This window comes from Penicillium solitum, assembly GCF_028829755.1.
Source record: "Penicillium solitum strain IBT 25940 chromosome Unknown utg000008l_segment0_segment0, whole genome shotgun sequence".
In the NCBI taxonomy this organism is placed as follows: domain Eukaryota; kingdom Fungi; phylum Ascomycota; class Eurotiomycetes; order Eurotiales; family Aspergillaceae; genus Penicillium; species Penicillium solitum.
Window position 1 is genome coordinate 4,181,630 of NW_027072127.1, and position 19,583 is coordinate 4,201,212.

At 48.9% G+C, this 19,583-nt stretch overlaps 9 protein-coding genes across 9 annotated transcripts; 2 read left to right on the top strand and 7 right to left on the bottom strand.

Annotated features, from left to right (window-relative positions):
- Positions 1–983: 983 nt before the first annotated feature.
- On the bottom strand, positions 984–2,821 carry N7455_010875 (Zn(II)2Cys6 transcription factor; the record flags this gene model as incomplete). Its single annotated transcript, XM_040952961.2, has 3 exons — positions 984–1,097; positions 1,158–1,958; positions 2,021–2,821. The coding sequence occupies 3 exons, from the start codon at positions 2,819–2,821 to the stop codon at positions 984–986; spliced, it is 1,716 nt and encodes a 571-aa protein (XP_040816499.2).
- A 329-nt stretch (positions 2,822–3,150) lies between these two features.
- Positions 3,151–3,848, bottom strand: N7455_010876 (chorismate mutase; the record flags this gene model as incomplete). The annotated part of the gene is made up of 2 exons (XM_065606536.1): positions 3,151–3,278; positions 3,330–3,848. 2 exons carry the CDS (start codon positions 3,846–3,848, stop codon positions 3,258–3,260), a joined length of 540 nt encoding a protein of 179 aa, XP_065460499.1. The 3' UTR covers positions 3,151–3,257.
- A 320-nt stretch (positions 3,849–4,168) lies between these two features.
- Positions 4,169–5,097, top strand: N7455_010877 (SDR family oxidoreductase; the record flags this gene model as incomplete). The annotated part of the gene is made up of 4 exons (XM_040952912.2): positions 4,169–4,214; positions 4,270–4,517; positions 4,569–4,772; positions 4,831–5,097. The coding sequence occupies 4 exons, from the start codon at positions 4,169–4,171 to the stop codon at positions 5,095–5,097; spliced, it is 765 nt and encodes a 254-aa protein (XP_040816528.1).
- A 3,894-nt stretch (positions 5,098–8,991) lies between these two features.
- Positions 8,992–9,726, top strand: N7455_010878 (uncharacterized protein; the record flags this gene model as incomplete). The annotated part of the gene is made up of 1 exon (XM_040953076.2): positions 8,992–9,726. The coding sequence occupies one exon, from the start codon at positions 8,992–8,994 to the stop codon at positions 9,724–9,726; it is 735 nt and encodes a 244-aa protein (XP_040816552.2).
- Positions 9,727–9,914: 188 nt separating this feature from the next.
- On the bottom strand, positions 9,915–11,268 carry N7455_010879 (uncharacterized protein). The gene is made up of 3 exons (XM_040953155.2): positions 11,102–11,268; positions 10,894–11,048; positions 9,915–10,829 (listed from the first exon to the last, which is right to left on the bottom strand). The coding sequence occupies exons 1-3, from the start codon at positions 11,211–11,213 to the stop codon at positions 10,047–10,049; spliced, it is 1,050 nt and encodes a 349-aa protein (XP_040816614.2). The 5' UTR covers positions 11,214–11,268; the 3' UTR covers positions 9,915–10,046.
- Positions 11,269–11,480: 212 nt separating this feature from the next.
- Positions 11,481–12,246, bottom strand: N7455_010880 (uncharacterized protein; the record flags this gene model as incomplete). Its single annotated transcript, XM_040953143.2, has 2 exons — positions 11,481–11,743; positions 11,847–12,246. The coding sequence occupies 2 exons, from the start codon at positions 12,244–12,246 to the stop codon at positions 11,481–11,483; spliced, it is 663 nt and encodes a 220-aa protein (XP_040816628.2).
- A 1,360-nt stretch (positions 12,247–13,606) lies between these two features.
- On the bottom strand, positions 13,607–15,249 carry N7455_010881 (DUF1996 domain-containing protein; the record flags this gene model as incomplete). The annotated part of the gene is made up of 3 exons (XM_040953001.2): positions 13,607–14,804; positions 14,857–15,013; positions 15,075–15,249. 3 exons carry the CDS (start codon positions 15,247–15,249, stop codon positions 13,607–13,609), a joined length of 1,530 nt encoding a protein of 509 aa, XP_040816607.2.
- A 63-nt stretch (positions 15,250–15,312) lies between these two features.
- Positions 15,313–15,859, bottom strand: N7455_010882 (uncharacterized protein; the record flags this gene model as incomplete). Its single annotated transcript, XM_065606537.1, has 3 exons — positions 15,313–15,400; positions 15,598–15,672; positions 15,750–15,859. Coding segments are annotated over 3 exons (273 nt in total), but the record flags the coding sequence as incomplete, so codon positions are not given.
- Positions 15,860–17,092: 1,233 nt separating this feature from the next.
- Positions 17,093–19,282, bottom strand: N7455_010883 (uncharacterized protein; the record flags this gene model as incomplete). Its single annotated transcript, XM_040953168.2, has 3 exons — positions 17,093–18,498; positions 18,571–18,706; positions 18,808–19,282. The coding sequence occupies 3 exons, from the start codon at positions 19,280–19,282 to the stop codon at positions 17,145–17,147; spliced, it is 1,965 nt and encodes a 654-aa protein (XP_040816643.2). The 3' UTR covers positions 17,093–17,144.
- Positions 19,283–19,583: the final 301 nt, after the last annotated feature.

Below are 19,583 nucleotides of genomic sequence, written 5' to 3' on the forward strand. Positions count from 1 at the left end.
GAGGAGGTGAGAACAGAGCCCCTTGGTTCAGCTCGTGATGGACAGTGGAGAACCCAAGAAAGTACAGTCTGTATCCGCAGACAACAGGAGTGTCCCCGCACTGTTACCTCCTGCTGCATGCTTCGTGCCATTGAACTAGGACCGAGGCCCTAGCCCAGTTTAAGCCTTAACTGGACCGCGCCAAAGACTCAATCAGTGCCCTCAGGGTACGCATTCCTTCACTGGACAACAGTATCTATATGTTGAAGTATAGACCTGGAGCTGAGGAAGTTCAAAAAATTGGGGGGACTCAAAACCACAGAGTGCAATGTGGACCCGGAGTGTTGAAGAGAGAAGAAAGAAGAAGAGAGAAATTGGGGGGGAGGGGGTATTTACACCTTCAAAGGTACCTGATCGGGGACAAACGGCAGGCGCGAATAATCATATCCCACAAAAAGTTTGCTGCTCTAGTTAAGTACCTACCTATGTAGGTAAGATCTCTCGCTCATGTCAGCTTCACCTTTACGTGGATATCACCTTACGAGCTGCACCTTGTAGCTTGCATATCGGATGCCTAGGGAATTTTCAACGTGATCTATTCCACAGGCTACAGTGGAAGCAGAGGCTACCTATGTATCAGGATGATGATGATGATTATATTATCATTTGCCTGGTCTATTATATATTGCTTCATATACATGGTGTGATGCAGGAAAGCTATCAGTCCAAGTCCGTAGCTATGCAAGAGTTGAGTTCAAGTCATGGGGTATCAAAGAAAGAGCAAGGCAAGAAATATATGATGATGTCATGAGGGTGATGTCGCGAGGAGATCAGCGTCGTAGAGAGATGGGGGAGAATAAACTGCGGAAGAGAGTGGAGGTCGGAATATACTTCGGCGACTGTTTGAGAGCGCCTCTGTGAGTTGACGACCCTCTCCTCCACAAGCAGAGTCCTGATAAATGAAGCGAGACAGGTTGGAGACATCAACTGCAGCCAGCTTCGCATCAGGGAAGAAGGATATTCGTCTGAACTTCCTCCAAGGTCTGAATCCAACCTCCAGGAAAGGAGCGCCGCTTGAACCAGACCCCTTTCAGGATCTCGAGTGCTTTATCGACGTTCTAAATTGTGAGACATTAGCATCTGGACTGATCTCTTGATGAATTTCACTTGTAACATACCCTGAAACCAAACCGCTTCAACTCTTCCATGGTTTGGCGAATGTATTTTTGCTCAGACTCATTCCGAGCCTCCTGCCCGGCAATGAAAAGGGGCCACAGGAAAGCCAATTGACCGACATCCTTTGGCAATTTGTACGCCAACAGAAGAATCCGATTGACAAGCATGTCTATATACGTCCAATCGTTGATCCAACCGACACGCCCAGCCCCAGCAACCTGAAGCAGATGAACGAATGTCGCTTTCTCGTATGCTTCAATACAACCCGCATACTCAAGAACGTCAGGATATGGATACTGAGCAAGGCTCTCATCGTCCAGATCGGCGAGAAGCTGTAGACAGGGCGGGGTCAGGGCACGCCATACAACCAGCTGGTTGAAGATGTCTTTATACACTTCGTCTGACTGGTCGATTGTCATCCACGTTTTCTTGTCCGATGCAAATGTACTGATAGATGCTTGCACTTCCATCAGGCTTGACCATGCCTCCCGTAGCTCGCTCAGACGTGGGTTGTCGGGGATCGTCGACAACAAGCTTGGTGTCCCGAGATTGTATTCCCATCCTCCACCCATGGTCTCCCAGTAATTGCCTTCGACCACGGTACCGCCGGGAGTTGCGCATGCACCTGCCACATCGAGATATGAGAGTAGGGAGACGAGGAATGGGCGGAGCGGGTGGTTCGTCTCGGCGACGCGTTGTACTTCACGTGCCGAGTCTCCGGGTTGCGGGTAGAAGAGGAGGTTGTAGATTTCACGAGCTCCTTTGAGATGTACTGCCCAGTTGTGGTGTTGGGAATCCATCATCTGTAGGAATGTTAGCTGACTGACCATGACTGGCAGGTCTGCAAGACAAGTGGGAAACAAACCTCGAATAAGGAAAGTAATAGACACGTCGCGAAATCCGTTAGCCCCAGCTGTTGACTGGGATCTGAGTATCGTGCGCGAAAGCCCTTCACCACCACGCCGTATTTGCCCATTGCCTGCTGGAAATGCCTATTCCGCTGTGACCCCACCGATGTATTCGCGAGATGTAATGCGCCCAATGCCTGCATTGCATTGATCATTGTTGGAGACGAGCGGGCGAAATCCGGGAAATGTGTGCGGTAGGGATTGGCATTGTGGGGGATATTGTAGATGATCAGGAAGGTTGATACCTGATCCGCAAAGTGTGTGAGATAACGTTCTTCGGTGCGCTGAATCGATTTCGCGATACTGATCGAGGTAACGGGATCCTGGAAGCGGAACTTGGTTGTTGGTTGTGGCAGCGTTGCGGGGGCGATCATCGCCTTGTCGGTTTGCTTGCTGTCAACATCTTCCTTCTCCGCCAAGGGGGAGACCGCAGAAGCGTCGCTTGACTCTGGGCTGGATGTTGAGTTGTTTTTCTGTCTCTTCGGTGCCCTGGACGATTCTGGCGATGAATCCGTCGGTGTTTGAGGGAGTCCGTAAACTTTGAAGGTCATCCGCCCTTGCGCGCCATCGCACTCGCGTCCAAGACGGACACAGTTATTGCAGGCGGGAGATGCCTCGTCGCAGCGAACATGACGGCGGCGACAGGTGGAACAGCCTGTAAACCCTCGGTGGTGCCAGCGGCGGACTCGTTTTGGGGGGTCGGTGGGTTGTGTATCTGAGGTGTCGGACAGCGGTGCACCCTCCGTGCGTATCTCCATCGGGCGCGAAACTCGGAGGTAAAATAGTGTTCAGACATGGACACTTGGAATGAAGACTAATTGTCATTCATGGTGGATGTTACCAAGAGAATCCAAGGCTCTCTGGGTTTGGAAGGGCGCTAACGGCAAAACGCATCTCTTGGCCAATGGTTTCTCGGGTTTTGTATTAAAAAAATTTCTACGAACATTAAACCCTCGTATGTCCCTGCATATCGGGGTTCTGGCGCTTAAAAGTCTTTAGCTGGACTTTAGCGTCAAGGCTATGTGTAGGGACTGAAGATCATGCTCTTCAAGTTGACTGTTCTTAATGCTGCACAAAGGGGGAACCTCGGGAGACTCGAAGGATTCATCGAGTCCGCCCCTAACCCAACATATCATAACCAACTTCCTTATTGGGAGCTAAACCCCCAACGTTGTGACCATTTGTGTATCTTAACTACTGATCATAGGCATCGAACTACAACAAAAGATCAGTTTCGGGTCTAATTGAGAACACAAGCTCACTTACAATGCACTGTTCAAAAGGCACGCTGGAATTCAGAATAGCGCCCATGGCCGCCCGGGCAATCGTCACTGGCACTCCAATATGCACCGCCTGCTGCTCTGCCTGTCTGATGACGGCCTCATTGCGCGAGGGAACGTTCACAGAAGCCCGGGTGGATTTGAAACGAGTTGCCTCGCGGACGTATGCGGCTCTATGAGTGAAGGTGTTAACGTCAACGATAGAACTAAAGATCATAGGTCGGGGTACAAACCGCTGATTTAGGAGATCGAGTATTTGATCGTCGATAACATCGAGCGCGGTGCGGATCTCGTCCAGAGAGTCACAGCACGTAGTCAGCGTGCCATTTAGGGACGAAAAATGGACACTTGGGGTACCCCATGGCACGGGGCGATAGTCCACTGAAGGTGTTGAGGTCACATTGGAACCATAGCAGGCATTTGTATTGGCATTGGCATTGGCATTGGCATTGGCTGAACCAATGGCCGAAAAGGTTAGGAATCCAAAGACAACTTGTAAAATCATGATAATAAGTTAAGATGATAAGAAGTAAGAAACTAATTTTCAAAGGAATAATAACTACATAACTAATGCATACATACCTACTAGTAGGCAATGATCGCCCCTTGCTTTTTCCTCATTGATAGCCTACCCTAACGGGTTAGGCTGTCGAATACGATAGTTCCCCTCCAAGAAGATATACTGGTGCACTTAAAACTAATGCGGGGAACGGCTTTCACTCCGATGTACCGAAACCCCTCTTCGGCTACTTAGAACTTCTTTATAAAGATTCGCTTTTCTACTGTGACTTCTACTCTCAAACTATCTTACTAAACTTCGTCAAGATGTCCCAAGGTTCAAGACTCCAAGGCAAAGTTGCTATCGTCACCGGTAAGATTGTCATATTACCCCATTCCGTTGTGGATACTAATACATCTCCTTGTAGGAGGAGGCAATGGATTCGGTGCAGCTATCGCTCGCCGATTCGGCGAAGAGGGCGCCAAAGTAATCGTTACCGATGTCAACGTTGATGGCGGCGAGAAAGTCGCCGCGCAGAATCCTTCCAATCTCATCTTTCAGCGCCAAGATGTCACACAAGAAGCAGACTGGAAGACAGTGTTGGATTTGGCATTCTCCAAGTTTGGGCGAGTGGATGTGCTAGTGAATAACGCGGGTACTAGCTATCGCAACAAGGTGGGTTGAAATGTAGTATATGATGAGACTTCACTAATCCCTTTATTTCAGCCGACAGCAGAGGTTACAGAAGAAGAGTGGGAGCGCGTGTTCAAGGTCAACGTGAAGAGCATTTATCTCGCTACAAAGGCCCTGATGCCGCGTCTCATCGAGCAAGGCCAGGGTGGATCGGTGATCAACATCTCCTCCACGGGAGCGAGTCGACCACGGCCTGGGTTGGTTTGGTATAATGCCACCAAGGGGGCAGTCACCAATGTGAGTGAATGTTTGGACGGCGAATGAATAATGAATTGCTAACAATCCATCAATATAGGCCACCAAAGGTCTCGCCGCGGAGTATGGTCCCCACAATATCCGATTCAACACTGTCGCTCCTCTCCTTTCTGGTACTGGACTCTTTTCCATGTTCACCGGTATGGAAGATACCCCTGAAAACCGAGAGAAATTTATTGGAAATGTGCCACTAGGTCGGCTTACTGATGTGGATGATATCGCCAACATGTGCCTGTACCTGGCCAGTGATGAGGCTCGTTTCATCAACGGCACTGAGATGGTGGTGGATGGTGGAAAGTGTGTTTAGATATTGGAGACAAGTTAGACAAATCAATGTCAACTTTCATGATTTACCTCGAAGAAACGTGGGGCAGAAGTAGATAAAAGTGAATTGCTAAGTCTCACGCCATGGCTCTATCTGCCAACATAACTTGAATCCCTAAACCCCATTGACTTGCCACTAACTGGACCTAAAATGACATCCAACTTCGAATCCACTCCATCGATCGACCTATCCCTCGCCAAGTCACCTTTAACCAGGCCGAAGCTTCTTCAAGAAATCCACCACGCCCTTCCCTGTATTTGGTTCCTGTATATCACGAACCATGATGTTCCAAAGACGTAATATCAGACCTGCAGCATGGCCTCCTTAAACTCTTTGCCTCGATCTGGCTGAAAAAGACAAAGTGGCTTTATATAACTCCCCCCATTTTCTGGGATACAGCCCAGTAGGCTCCGAGACAATAGCGGGAGTTGCAGATAAACGCGAACAGTTCTAGTTCACAGCTGCCAGACTTATGGCGCCTAGGTCTTCCTCTTTATGAAAGGCTAAAAGGACTAGACCAGGTAGGTACAGTAACTCCTTGTGCCAGCTTATCATTTATCTGGCTCAAAGGATATGCTGATAACAGTGAACAGTGGCCGTCACAAGACCCGTCTCCTAGACATCTGAATATCTGGGTACCTTCCCAATCAGGTGTCAGGTGCCTTCCATTTTTGGACAACTCGTCACCCACCCCAGTTTCCCCGTTTGCCTTGAGCCAGCCATTGGAAAAATATAAATACCCCCTCCTCCCCCGTTTCTCTCTTCTTCTTCTTCTTCTTCTTCTTCTTCTTCTTCTTCTTCTTCTTCTTTCTTCCTTCTCTACCCCTCCCCCTTCCCCTTCCCCCAACCTCTCCAGGCCCACATTGCACATCGTGGTCCTGTTGTCCGAAGGGTAACCTGAGGGCACTGGTGATCTTTGATGCGGTCCAGTTAAGACTGAAACTGCGCTAGGGCCTCGGTCCTAGTTCAATGGCAAGAAGCATGTCTGGCGGATGGGCCTGACAGGGGCTCCAGGGGAAACCCTTGGGGCACTCCCTTAGGAACCGATCGGGCCCTAACCACCTCACCTCTGTGGATACAGACTGTACTTTTCTGGGTTCTCCATTGACATTGGGAGCTAAATATCGTAACCCCCTCCTCTTCTCTTCCTTAACCCAGCTGCACGGGTCCTGTGTGCAGCACCTGAACAAGACTTGCACCTTTACGTGGTGTTCAGGATGAGTAGCTCTTATGGTGAAACCAAGCAATTCCTCATTATCTAGAATTGAAATAGAATTTAATATTGAAGTATTCATAATTAACAAAGCTCAGCGAGCGATTCTTACGCTTGCTTGCCGTGGGTCATATACCGCTGGGAATCCCTCTTCTTCTTGTCTTTGTTTTTCTTGTTTTTCTCTTTTTTTCTAGTATATTAAAACATAATATCGGGAATATAATATTGGAAAGGAAATGCCAAGTATAGATATAGATATCTAGGATGTGGGCTATTTACGCAAGTCACCTAGTATACCTAGTGTGGGGCCGGTGGGGATTTATATAAAGTTAAGGTTATGCCAGGCAATAACTCGGGTAGTGCAGTAGTTAGGAGCAATGTCAAACTTGCAAGGTTGCCCTCTTAACGAGCCACAGGCCTGGGTTCGATTCCCCTTGGAACCAAAGTTCGTGGTCGGATGATCATCTGGGTCGTGTACTGCTGGGAATCCTCCTCTTCCATTTTTTTAAAAAAAAAGATAAACAGGTAAGAAAATGAATATAATGTACCCCAGAGAGTATACAGATGCTAATCGTAAAGAGCGCGGAATCAGCCCATTCTTGTAACCCGTATACCCATAAATCCAAACCCATGCATAAGAAATTAAATAATGACTGTCGTGGAGTGCACCCTCCACCTTCCATCCCCCACTTCCTTCTCTCTCTGCACCCTCCCCTGCCTCAGTTGCAATTAATAGCGACGTTGTCCTGGCCAGTTGTTGATTGGCATGTTTGTCGACTTTGGCTGAGTTCTCGTTTCAAAGCATCGTTTCTCGTCATTGGCTAATACCCATCGTCTTCCACGCCTAGTTCCATTGCCGCAAGGCCTGTTGGTTCGTCGTCGCCATTTCCCTCCTCGATTCCAACGTATTGAAACTGCGGGAGGGGACCTATTTGGTGTATGAGGTTGATCACGTAGCGGCTTTTGAGGTGGTTACTCATGGTGTATGCAGGGCAACGATGCCTCGTGTGTTGTCAGGTCTGTCGGAGAGGTATAGCGTGCCATTTTCCCAGGGTGTTCGGGGACGTCTGACAGGAGGAGGTCGTTGACACTCTAAGGAGTCATTTTGCTATGTAAAAGATAGTACTGGAGGCGTCGGAGGGTGTGGACATTGACTCAGCCTTTTTGGGGGGCGGGTATGATACTTGGGGTGAGTCGCAACTGCGGACAAAGATTCGAAGTCATTGTTATTAGGGAGAATATTTTATGCAGATGTTTTTCACAATTATGCCAATGATAGTTGAGATCAATGATTGAATGAGACAGTTGAGTTTATCGCGGAAGGGTGTGTCAAGCTAGTGAACGAAGGTCGAGGTTTGTGAAGGGCTCACTATATATATTTTCAGAGCGAATGAAAAACCATGAGGAAAATGACAAAAGGGAAGGTTTTAAGATTTGGAAGCTACCAGAGTATAAAGTATGCGGGTTTAAACCCTTGTAGTCTTTTCATTCTTCCTTCTACTGTTGTATTTAAAAGCTCCTGCCCTATTATTTGATAGTGATTCGGGCCTCTCCTATACAAAATTGCATAGCGAGAAAAGAAAGAAAAAAAAAGGGGGATTCTGGAAAAAGCCATGTCCTTGGCACAGACAAAAAGAAAATCCCGCAGGGCCCCTCCATAAAACTCATGGAGATGCTGCAGGGTTGCTTCCAATCTTGGTAGGTTGTTTAGACGAATCCACTGTGTGGGGCTACTACATGGACCTGACTTGATCGCTCACAAGAAAGAAACCTTGGAAATTCTTTAATATGATATAAATCCCATCTGTGCATGTACGATGTGCCATGTACAAAGTACTACCCCTTCCTGTGCCCCTGTACGAACTATGTAGTATGCAGGTACACCTACGAGCAGGTGGCAAATGTCCAGATCTACATCTCCAAATCCCAGATGGAGTATGTAGCTCCATATGTCTACAATATATCCATTTCGCAGGAAATGTATATATCTCCATGCGAGTAGTCCAAAACTGGCAAGTCCCTGAATATCACGGGTTTCAGTTCGCGCTACACATATAAGCGAATCTTGGCGTGCCATTTGATCTCCGCACGGCTCCTCTCTCTTAGAGTGTACCCACAATTCAAATGCCGATGCCGAGGGGTTTTGTATGGCCTTTAGCGCGATCTAGTCTCATTTAGATTAACTATCTAAATTAAATAGAAGTTTTATGGAGTGATGGACCTTGTAATACTCCATAATGACGCGTATCTGCTTAGAATTGAAATTTTTGTCTTTCAGATGCGTCCATAGTATAGAAATTTTCTAATGTTCTTAACGATCGTAGTGTAGAGTTGATATTCGGTTTATAAACAGCATGCAGATTTGAAATGCTCTGACGTTGTGGCCAAGTTTATTATGGGCTCTATATAGGTCACCGGGAAAAGACGCCAAATATATTAAATTTCCACTCAAACGATGTTGCATGCACACGTAGTACCCCACGAACGGGGGCATCGGAAGGAGCAAAGAAGTTTGCAGATCATCATTTGAAATAAACGCTTCAGTGTTTCGTCTATATCAATTCTGAAAATGCAACATACTCCGTAAAGAGTCCATATAAAGGACCTTGAACAACCCGACTGAAGATGTTATTCCACACAATCAATCCTCTCAAACCATCAACATGAAGTTCTCCCAATCCCTCCTCTTCGCCCTCCCATTCCTCCAATCCGCCGCAGCCCAGGGCGGCGGTATGGTCGGCATCGGATGGTCCGTCGAGAACGTCACCGATGCAGGCCTGAGTGAAATCTTCTTCCCAATGGACATCTCCGGCGCACCCCACGAAGGTGGCTTCTACTTCGCGCAGCAATTCAGCTTCGTCAACCAAGACAACGTCGGCTACACCGGTCTGCAGCCCAGTGTAAACGACCACGGCCTTCCCGTCATCCACGGAGTCTTCTCCAGCTTCAACGAGGGCACCACCTCCGACGATCCCAACTGCTCCGACGGTGCCGACGGCGGCGCCGGTGTGAGCTGTGCTGTTAATATTGTCAGCTCTTACGATCACCAATATCAGCTGCATATCAAGAACACCGAGGGAACCAAGTGGGTTGGAACTCTGGTTGATGTTGTCAAGGGAAATAGCACCCAGATCGGCTCTTACACTCTCCCCGCTGGTTCGAAGGGTATCCAGAGCTCTCAGATGGGCTTTGTTGAATTGTATAAATGGAACGATGGTAAGAAGGAGCATGTGTGTTCCGATGTGCCCAAGCAGTCGGTTATTTTCGGCGCGCCTATCTCTAAGGGCTACACTGGATCCCTGAGTGAGCCTTATGAGTACGGTGACTGTGTTGGTGAATCTCAATTCGAGACACACAGCCACTCTGATGGCAGCTATTCTGTCACTGTTGGATGGTAAATGGAGGAAGAGGTGAGGCAGAGATATTGCATGTCTCTGGCTGGTTCATCAGACATGAATTACATTTGGACAAGGCCCAAAAGACCAACCCGTCAATGGATTCTTCATGAAGGAGATCCAGGGTTCATTTCTTTCGTTGGATAAAACCACAGAACAATGTGTATAAATCCCGGTTAACTACATACATGGGATGATAGACGGATTTAATTCAGACAACCTCTTTGCTATATACATTATCTAGCCGTTTAGTTTTGGAAGATAACTAGTAAGATTGTTTTTTTTTCTCGGCTCTATTCCTAGAACCTCTTATCATCTATAGTCTAAAACCGCCTAACCTCAACAGCAGGCTTATTCCCAACAGCAACCTCAATCTTCTCAATAACCTCATCCGTCAACTTCTCCACCACCTCCAAAGCCCGAATATTATCAAGCACCTGCTGCGGCCTCGACGCACCGGTAATCATAGACGAGATATTCGGATTCTTCAAAATCCACGCAAGCGCCAACTGCGCCGTCGAAACCCCAAGTTCCTCAGCAACAGGCTTCAACGCCGCAACCTGACCCAACTGCCGCTGCCAAGTCTCATCCCCAACCGTCTTGCGCAACCCCTTCACATATCCATCCTCAGACTCCGCCAACCGCGACCCAGCCGGAGGCGCAGAAACATCATTATACTTGCCCGTCAAGACACCGCCCTTCAACGGCGAGAACACAGTCAAACCGAGCCCGTGCGCCTCGTACAGCCAGCGGTACTCCTTCTCCACACGCTCGCGCGCGAGGAGGTTATACTGCGGCTGTTCGACGACAGGTCCAACGAGACCGAGTCTGTCGGCGATGCGCCAGGCGTCTGCGATCTCGCTCGCGGTCCACTCCGACGTGCCCCAGTAGAAAGCTTTGCCGTTGTCGATGAGGTGGTTGAAGCCCCGGACGACCTCTTCCATGGGTGTATCACGGTCTGCGCGGTGTGCGTACACGATGTCTACGTATGGCAAGTCTAGTCGTTTCAGGGAGAGGTTCATGCCCTCGATGATGTGCTTGCGGGAGAGACCGTTGTTGTTGAGGGGTTTGGCGGGGTTGGCGCTGTTGGCTCGGCCCCAGTAGATCTGAAAGATGGGTTAGTGACAAGAAATTGGAAATTGGATGGGAAATTGTGCGCTTGCTAGGTACCTTGGTGGAAATGACGAGGTCGTTTTGCTTCCAGCCGAATTTCTTGATTGCCTCGCCGAGAACAATCTCCGATTGTCCGCCGGAGTATACTTCGGCGGTATCGAAGAAGTTTACGCCGGCATCGTAGGCTACTTTCATGCATTCAAGGGCGGTTTCTGTTTTCTGTTAGATTCGATCAATTGCATTGATGGGAGATAGATGGGCATACCATTCCCGACGTGTCCGCCGTATGTGAGCCAGCTACCCAGCGAGATAACCGAGACTTTCAATCCGGTTCTACCGAGGAACCGGTACTGCATTTCAGGAAGAGTGTCAGACATTGTGAGTTTTTGTTAAAATTAAGATGAATTTGAGGAAGTAAATTTCACGATTGGGGCCCGACTTTATAGACACGGGCCGATGCGGGGTTAAAAGACGGTAATTCCCCGATTGGGACGCCGAACACTCGCTTGGACCTACTGTGGGCTGGGAAAACCGGGGCAGTGGCTGGTTTAGGCTAATGACATTCGAAACATCTCGAATTTACGTTTGATTAAGAATTGTGATGCAATATGTGGTGACAATGACCTTAGTACAATTGAATTGTCTCAACCCCCAGTTGGATTAGCACCAGGCCAGTCAGGATACACAGGAGTCTGCTCCGCGTCGGCACATTGGCAAAGGTTGGTTTCCAGAGGTATATCCGAGAAAACGCCAACCGGCTGAGTGGCACAGTACTCATTGACCGAGACAGAGGTCGTCATACCCCGCGGACAAGAGCTGTATGGCATACAGAATGTGTCATAGTTCGACGAGCCTAGTAGTAGGGTCATGCTGGACCATTCGTATACAGGACAGGAGCAAGAGACAGCTACAAGAAGAGAAGACATTCAAGTTAGCCTCGGTGTTCAACCTTTGGGTCACAAAATGTGGTATTGGGACGAAAATGTAGAAACAAGAAGCAAGAAACTCACCCCTAATAACAGTTGATTCTTCTCCCGCCAAGGTACCCTCATATATAGTCGATGTCGAATACGGAACAGCCCCATTCGAGCACTCGGTGGTAATCCAGGGTTCGCTGAGCGGGAAACAGCTCGATTCTTCCATGCAATGATCAGGATGCCAAACTGATGGGAAGAAGCCCTGTGAGCACTCGATCGGAGGCTCCTGGCTGAAGCAGTACGAAACTGGAGTTCCCAATGTGCAGTCTGTCGTGTAGACGGCAGTTTGTCCATTCGGACACCAGAGCTCGGGGCCTTGGGTGATAACTGCCGGAGCTGCAACCATGGTGATTGAGGCGGTTTGTTGAGGAATAGCCATTGTGGCTGAGATGAAGAACGCGAAGAAGAGATAGACTCGGTAGAGGGGTTCCATTATGATAGTCTCAACTTTCATTAGACAGACATAGAAGAACTAGATATAAGAATTGTGATAGGAGAATGTGTGGTTGCTGTAACTGAGCCAGGAAGAACTTGCTCTTCGAAGCCCAGAGCCGGATCTTGTTTTATATTCGCGTGGATCAAACAGGACAGCCCAATTTGGGCTCTTCTCGAGATTCGGAGCTCACTCAGCTTGGCTAATCAAAACTACCACGGTAAAGTAACAGTGGCTGGTAGATTTGCTGGCGCATCAGAGACAGTGAAGTTCAGCTCATACTACCTCGCCACTGCATGCAACATGCAACCCTTTGATAGATAGCAATAATTAGACTGCGAACACCATTTCCAAATGCCCCAGCAGTGTGTTTGGCCATAAGCTTATAAAAATAGCAGCTTACCCCTCGTCAACAAGGCAAGGGATCCTCATTCGGGAAGTCCATGACACAGAAAACGTTTTCGTGGTAACGGGGTCGGTGGCTACCGATGTCACTCTACTGGCCAAGTAAAACAAGGTCTTGAACTGACGGGATGGGGGCAGAGAAGTGGTTTCCATGTTGCGCAATTTAAGTGTGCTACATGGACAGCTGGCTCGGGGGGAGATACACTGACTGACGCAAGGCATTTGGCATCGTTGCAACGCTGAGTTGACATTTCTGTGGTTGAAGGGGCTAGATGGTCCTCAGTGGTAGTGATAATTGTAAATGTTCTCGTACATTGTCACCTTCTAGAACAGTTTTGTTGTTCTGTCTTGGAATTGATGGTCTCGCCGCTGTTGTCGGGCCTCGCTATGTCCCACAGGATTGTCGCACGGAATATGTACAGCATGGCCGTTGCCTACTGAACGAGGTAGGCTGATCTTTGCTTTGTCAGGAGATGCTGAGACATCTGTTGAGAGGTCGAGGTGAAATGAAACACTGGAGAACGATTTAATATGCGAGTGGAGGTCGACCGAGACCTATGTTGCACAGTACATTGCTGAGGCTGGAGATAACCAAAGTAGCAGACAGGGATGGAATGCAGACAACTAGTAAAGCTTGTATATCCTACATAGACCCGGTTATCATCGACCAATGCGGTTGAATTGTGTACCAGCCAGGACTATTTAAAATTTTCAACACAAGAACGACAGTATGGTCAATATACACCCTCCCGGACTGACTGGAGGATGTCCAACAATCAGAATAAAATAAATGTACATGAATCAAAGCTCCCAGGGTACAATCCAGCAAGTTCAAGGTCTAACTTGGTATAGAAGCATGGGGTATATCCTCTCGGCCAAGGTGACAGAAAAGAGAACGACGCGCTGCGTACTTCGCGCATTGGGTTCCTAACGCCCAAAACGGAGGTTCTTAAGCCTAGTTGTGCGCGTGACCGTGGCGGTGGTGAAGATGTCTGCGGGCATGGCCAGCAGCCTGCTCCGGCTCCACAGGTTCCGGGACAGTATCCTTCTTCACGTAGGAAACAGCGGTAGAGGTCTCCATAATGGTGCTGATGGTAGAGGAGACAGTACGCGCGACGCCAGTGCTAGTCGAGTAAGTGTCACCGTTCCCATCACAAAGGACGACAACTTCACGTTGAACGTAGATGATCTCTTCGGTGAGAGGATCGACAATAGTAGATGTGACGGGGGTCGGGGTGGGCGAAGGAGTCGAAGTGGAAGTGAAAGAAGTGGGAGTGAAAGAAGTGGTAGTAGCTTCCGCACTGCTGGTCGCGTGGAAGACGTTGTCAAGCACAGTGTTGGGATCAATCGAGATACCACCAACGGAGATAGTGGGAAGCGAAATCACATTACCGGTGGTTGTGCTGGCAGCTCCGGCTTTCATCGAGGCACGCTCAGGGCCCCACTCGACAGGCATACCGCCAGGCAACCCGCTGGCGTGCATTTCACAGTTTTCGTGCTTGATCAAGGAAGGGATGGGGAACTGACATTGACGCTGTTCATCTTCCGACTGGATATCGAAGATTTTGCAGTCGTCAACGATACCTGTCTCGCTTGTGCAAGTTTCAATGGCCTCCTGTAGCACACCCGAATCCCAGGCCTGCATGAAATCACCGTGGTATCCGTATCCAGTGGGGTCACCGTTGGCGAGTGCGAAATATCCATCGACGTCCTTGAATGCGTAGGTGTCCCAAATAGTCTCGTAGAAGAGTGATACCAGACGAGTTTCGAAACCCTCGGGGCAAGTACCATCCATAACAAGGGACGGGTATGCGACGTGGGATTTGTGGTCGTCGGAGTCGGAATCCTTGCCATTCCAGCAGGATGGGAACATCAACTCGAAGCGGACTCCATCAGTGCAGTGCTCATCAAGGTAGGTCTTGTTGGGCAAGAAATGACGGTGGAGGGAGTCCTCGGCGGTTGTCTGATAGTTCAGGCAGTTGAAACCAAGGGCCTTCTGGCGCAAAGCAGCCTGTGAAGCCTGATCACCGGTCCACTCGGACTTGGGAGGGTCGGGAACTGGCCAGGTGAAATTGCGCTGGAAGGGGTCGCCTGCCAGCATGCGGAAGTCCTCTGGGAAGGCAGTGATATTCTGTCCATAGAGAAGGTAGTAGCTAATCGAGCGCTGTTAGCAGAGCTCCACCACGAGAGCCAAATCAAACTCACGCAAGCATGCCTCCAACCTCCTCAACTACCTGGGCACTGCCATTGGTGTGCATGAAGTACAAAGCGGGAGCCCAGTAAGCAGACTTGTCCTGAGTCACTGCGCACGAGGTGCAATCACTATCGAGGAGCGAGGCCGGTTCCGAGCTCATGCCAAAGCCTAACCATAAGTCAGCACATCCGTAGATGGGGATCTAAGCTTTAGGAATATGCGCGCTTACTTCCACCTCCATGGACTGCGTGAACGTGGCCTGAGACCTCGCCAGGCTCCACAATGGGGTCGATACGGGCGAGACCAGATCTTCCACGGCAGGGAAGACGCCAGAAAGCATTTGTATAGCTTGGGAACAGGGCCAAGCAGGCCATCGCAATGGCTGTCAGTCGAATGTCCTGCATGTTGTTGTGGTTGAGCCGCGTCTACGGGCTCGGTGATTGGATAAAAATAAAGAATGAATGATCTCAGGGAAACAATTGTAAACGACAGGCTCGCCAGAAGTACCGAGTCAACCGGTTAGGCGTGGAGAAATGAGTGCGAGAGATGTAGATACTAAGCAATATGTTAGTGTAAATTCAAGGCATTAGGCACTCCATGTTGCAGATTGAAGATTCCAAGCCAACCGTCATCCGCTCTTATATCAATTCCCCTTTCTACAAAGGGTAAAAGAATGATCCCTTGCTTGTAGGCTGAGCGTGCCACTTCCGCGGGGATGGATCGAGAAAAGGTAACAAGGTATGCGGACTTACCGATCAAGCGCGTTTCTCCTGACGTCAGTAAACAAAGGCGATTCGGACGATTCGGACGATTTCTGTTGCGAATCCCTGAAGATACGCCCATTTTATCAGCCTCAACTCTATTTTTCAATAGTACGCGCATAAAAACGCCCAAAAGTACTCACTTGGATATTTGGAAACAAATATAGAGAAGAACAAAACAATAAATGAGCGACAAGGGTATGAATGAGTGACAGACCCTGAGATAGGGCAAAAGAGTGCGACGCAGGACGAAGTAAGAGGGGGGCAAAGGAATAGATTAAGGAGCAGCACACGGGGATCAAGTACTTCAAGGCAGAAAAGTTAGAAAAATGCACACGCAACTGAACCCTCAATAATGAAGCGCCAATCCTTCCCCCCCTTAGTGCTTGGAGAGGGGCCTGAGTTTAATGAGCGGGCCAATCCCTTGATATTCGGGATATTAGGGTAGGCTGGGGGGGCACATTACTATTAGAACATCAGCCACCCCTCTATATCCCTACTATTACCATTGGGTGTTCATCCGAGAATTAAAATGAGCAATCCTTGGCTAATCCCCGAATTTGGTGCCAGAACACGAGGGAAAAATAGAGTAGATAGAGAATATTCTTTCTAAGTGGACTCCCCGTGTGTTCCAGTCAATATCTGGGACGCCGAAACGAACGGCGCGTTCCTGAACTAGTTCACTAGCCCCGTCTTGGTGACCCACGATGACCATGGGGATTGGCCTGAAGAAAAGATGAAACGACCCGTAAATTATACCCCCTATTTAGTGTTCAGCCGAAATTGCAATTACGCTTAGAGCGAGGTGCAATATAAAATATAGTATGAACTATAGAAACTAGTTTATACTTGTATACAATTTTGGATGTGTTGGATTGCATCCATCCTCCGTACATATATCAACTTCATTACAGAGTACAGAGTTTATGCTCAAACTAGCTCAGACAATAGCCGTTTGAGGTTTGAGGAGAGTTTTAAGACAGTATTTTTATCCCTGCAATATCCCGATCCAATACCCCTGTACCCCCGATGTCTCAGATCCTCGCTTGATACATGGTGAAACCAGCGAAGCTTTTTAGTATTATCTACGGAGCAGTTCGCCGGCATTTCGGTATTCTATATAAGAATAAACTCTTTTATGGATTATATTATATTATTAGATGTGCTGTGGAGATATGAAATCATATTGACAGTGCAAAATGTATATTTATTCCTCTCAAGGTCGGTGATTAGACCGTGGTCTAATTATGGGAATTGGAGAAACCGTATTCCGTTTTCGTTTGCGGGTTAGTGCTTGGGCGAGTAATTTTCGCTGTAACAAAAGAAAATATTTTCTCGCGAGAGAATTAAGCGCATGAAAGGTGGAGATGCATGAGTCTGATGGTACATAAACAGTTTCCTAAATGGGATCTCAACCTTGGAAAGATCTTGGCATTGATAACGAATATCACACAGATAAGAGTAGATTGGAGCTCTAAAGGTTTATCCTAGGAAGGCAATACATATACAGTACACGGTTCGATGTTGTACAACGCAGATTACACCTTCACCTCCTCCAAAGCCTTTCTCGCTCTCGCAACGGACTTTCGTGCACGGCTTTCAGACTGATCCTGAACAGTCTTGCCGCCATCTCGCACGATACCCCGAAGAGCAGCTTCAGTTTCCAGCAGCGAGGTGCGTCCCTCCTCACGGACCTCCTCCTCCCAGAAAGTACGGGCGACATCCCACCTCTTCTGCTGGCGACGCATAGAGTATATCAAACCCACGGCGCCAAGGGTACATGACTCGTAAACGCCGGCTGATGGAATAGCCACATAAGTTAGAGCGGAGAGAGCAGAAGTTAGAGTCGTGGTGGACACGCTGAAAAGCACCAGACTCTGCGCGAGGGCTTGAAGGGATGGCACTGTGCTGGTGAGGAGCTTGGTGCGAAGGTCGGGGATCTGAGTTGGCCAGGGAGGCATAACAGAGTCCTTCGCGGAGTCAGGAATTGAAGACGTAGGCTCTTCCAACAGGCCGGCCTGCTGATACTTGCCCACGGTCCAGATGACCTCCTTCTCCGCCCGACGAAGGAATTTCCTTTCCAAGATCTCAGATGTAATCATGCTCACATCGTCAACGCGCCAGAAGAGTTTCCACCATGCAAGGCCGCGCCAGCGTGGACTGGCCAGCCCTGAATCGAGGGAACTGCGGAGCTCGGAGTGAGCACGCTCTGCCCAGGTAGTCACGGCCCGGTCCAAGTTAGACCGAGTCTCTGCAGGGGCTACACCGGCGGTTTGATCATGGAGTGCCTTGGCGTCTCTGACGATTACACTAACGTCGGCTGCGTCAATAAGAGACTCCACTAGAGGGACCAATGCCGGATTCAACACGTTTCCAGCGGATGTTTCGGAGAAAGTTGAAAGCCAATCGATGAGAGGTTGCACGCCACTGCCATTCCACCCACGTTCGTAGTCGGAAGCATTGTGGACCGATTCACGGAATTTATCCAGTGCTGTGCTGGCACGGTCGACATCTACCAGGGACAGTCGCTCGTTTGTGGATTTTTGGTCTGCCACTGCAAGTTCAATGGCGCCACGCACTGAAGCGGCCTCGTTCTTCAGGTCGGATCGACCGATCATTGTGCTGTACGACAGCAGGCCATCCACTCCACGTCCGCATACGATCGTGCGGTGTACGGGATACCGAACAACATTATGCCGGCCGGAGTGCGAGGTCTGGATGGTAACTGTGGGGACGAGGAAAGTGTCGGCGTGGAACGTAGCGGTGTGGTTGTCAGGCTCAGAGCCTAGGGTGCTGACTAGGATCTCTAAGTTGCCGTTTCTCAGGATAGGCGATGGCACTGATATCGTCGGTAGTAGGTCATTGGGGATGGATTGTGAAATTTCGCCATATCTATAGAATAAATCCTTTAAATCAGTACTGGTCACAGAGGATCAACACCGCAGACAGAAGACTTGTTCATACCTGATCAGCAGTCCTCGGGATGAGTCGGCATCGTACGACTCGAGAATGTCTTCCCAGCCTTCTCGCGGTGCCAATGGGTCGGCAAGTAGTAGTCGAACAAGTTTGCGCGCAGAGGTCGCATCGTTCAATCCAAGAACTAGAGTCCAAATCAAGAAGAAATCAGTGCCATGCTTTCTTCGAAGGGGAAGATCCAGTGCCGAAGAGAGCAATAGCTCGATCGTATAACCACCAACTCACCAGCTACTCTAATAAGAGGCGTTTCGGACTCCAATCCCCGCAGTGCAAATTGCAGCCGACTGAGATTCACCTGTTCCAGGGCGGCATCCTTCACTTCCTCGAGGGCGGCATGCAGCTCCTTGAACCGCGGCGGCACGCTCTTTGCAGTGATAATAGAGGATGTAGTGAATGTTCGGGAAGCCGATGCTGTGATTATGTTTTGAGCTCTGGTGACCCGTCGCGATGTGTCGGGTTTCTCGATGCTGCGACTAATGTTGGCGCGCGTGGACAAGGTTCGTCGCCAGATCGCGCACGAGGGGCAGTAAAAGGCAGCGCTGCTATCCAGTGGACGCGACAGGCTCTTTATGAGCGCGCTGCGCAATCTTGGAGCCATTGAGGCGCGGTAAAGCGAGGGTTGTAGGGTGTAGTTATCGCAATAGCATTTGGTGGATGAACTTGGTTGAGCGGAAGTGGACGCGGCAACGGGGCTTGGCATCCATCGCTGGCTTTATAGTCTTCATATTCTATAACTACATCTCAGACGATGAAGATACGTAACTACCAGATAAACAAGTCGAAATAAAATTGATCATTAGGTCAATATGTACAATAAACAAAACATTTTCTTTACTATAATTGCATATTTTGCTATGAAACGTGGGGTAATAAGCACACATGTTAAACTGAACTGTCCTATTTATCGCTAGAATTGTGGATTCACAGGTTAAATCGCCAGGCGAGGGGTAGGATCAAGCAGATAGATAGGGTATCGTATCGATCGTGTCGGGACAAAAGGC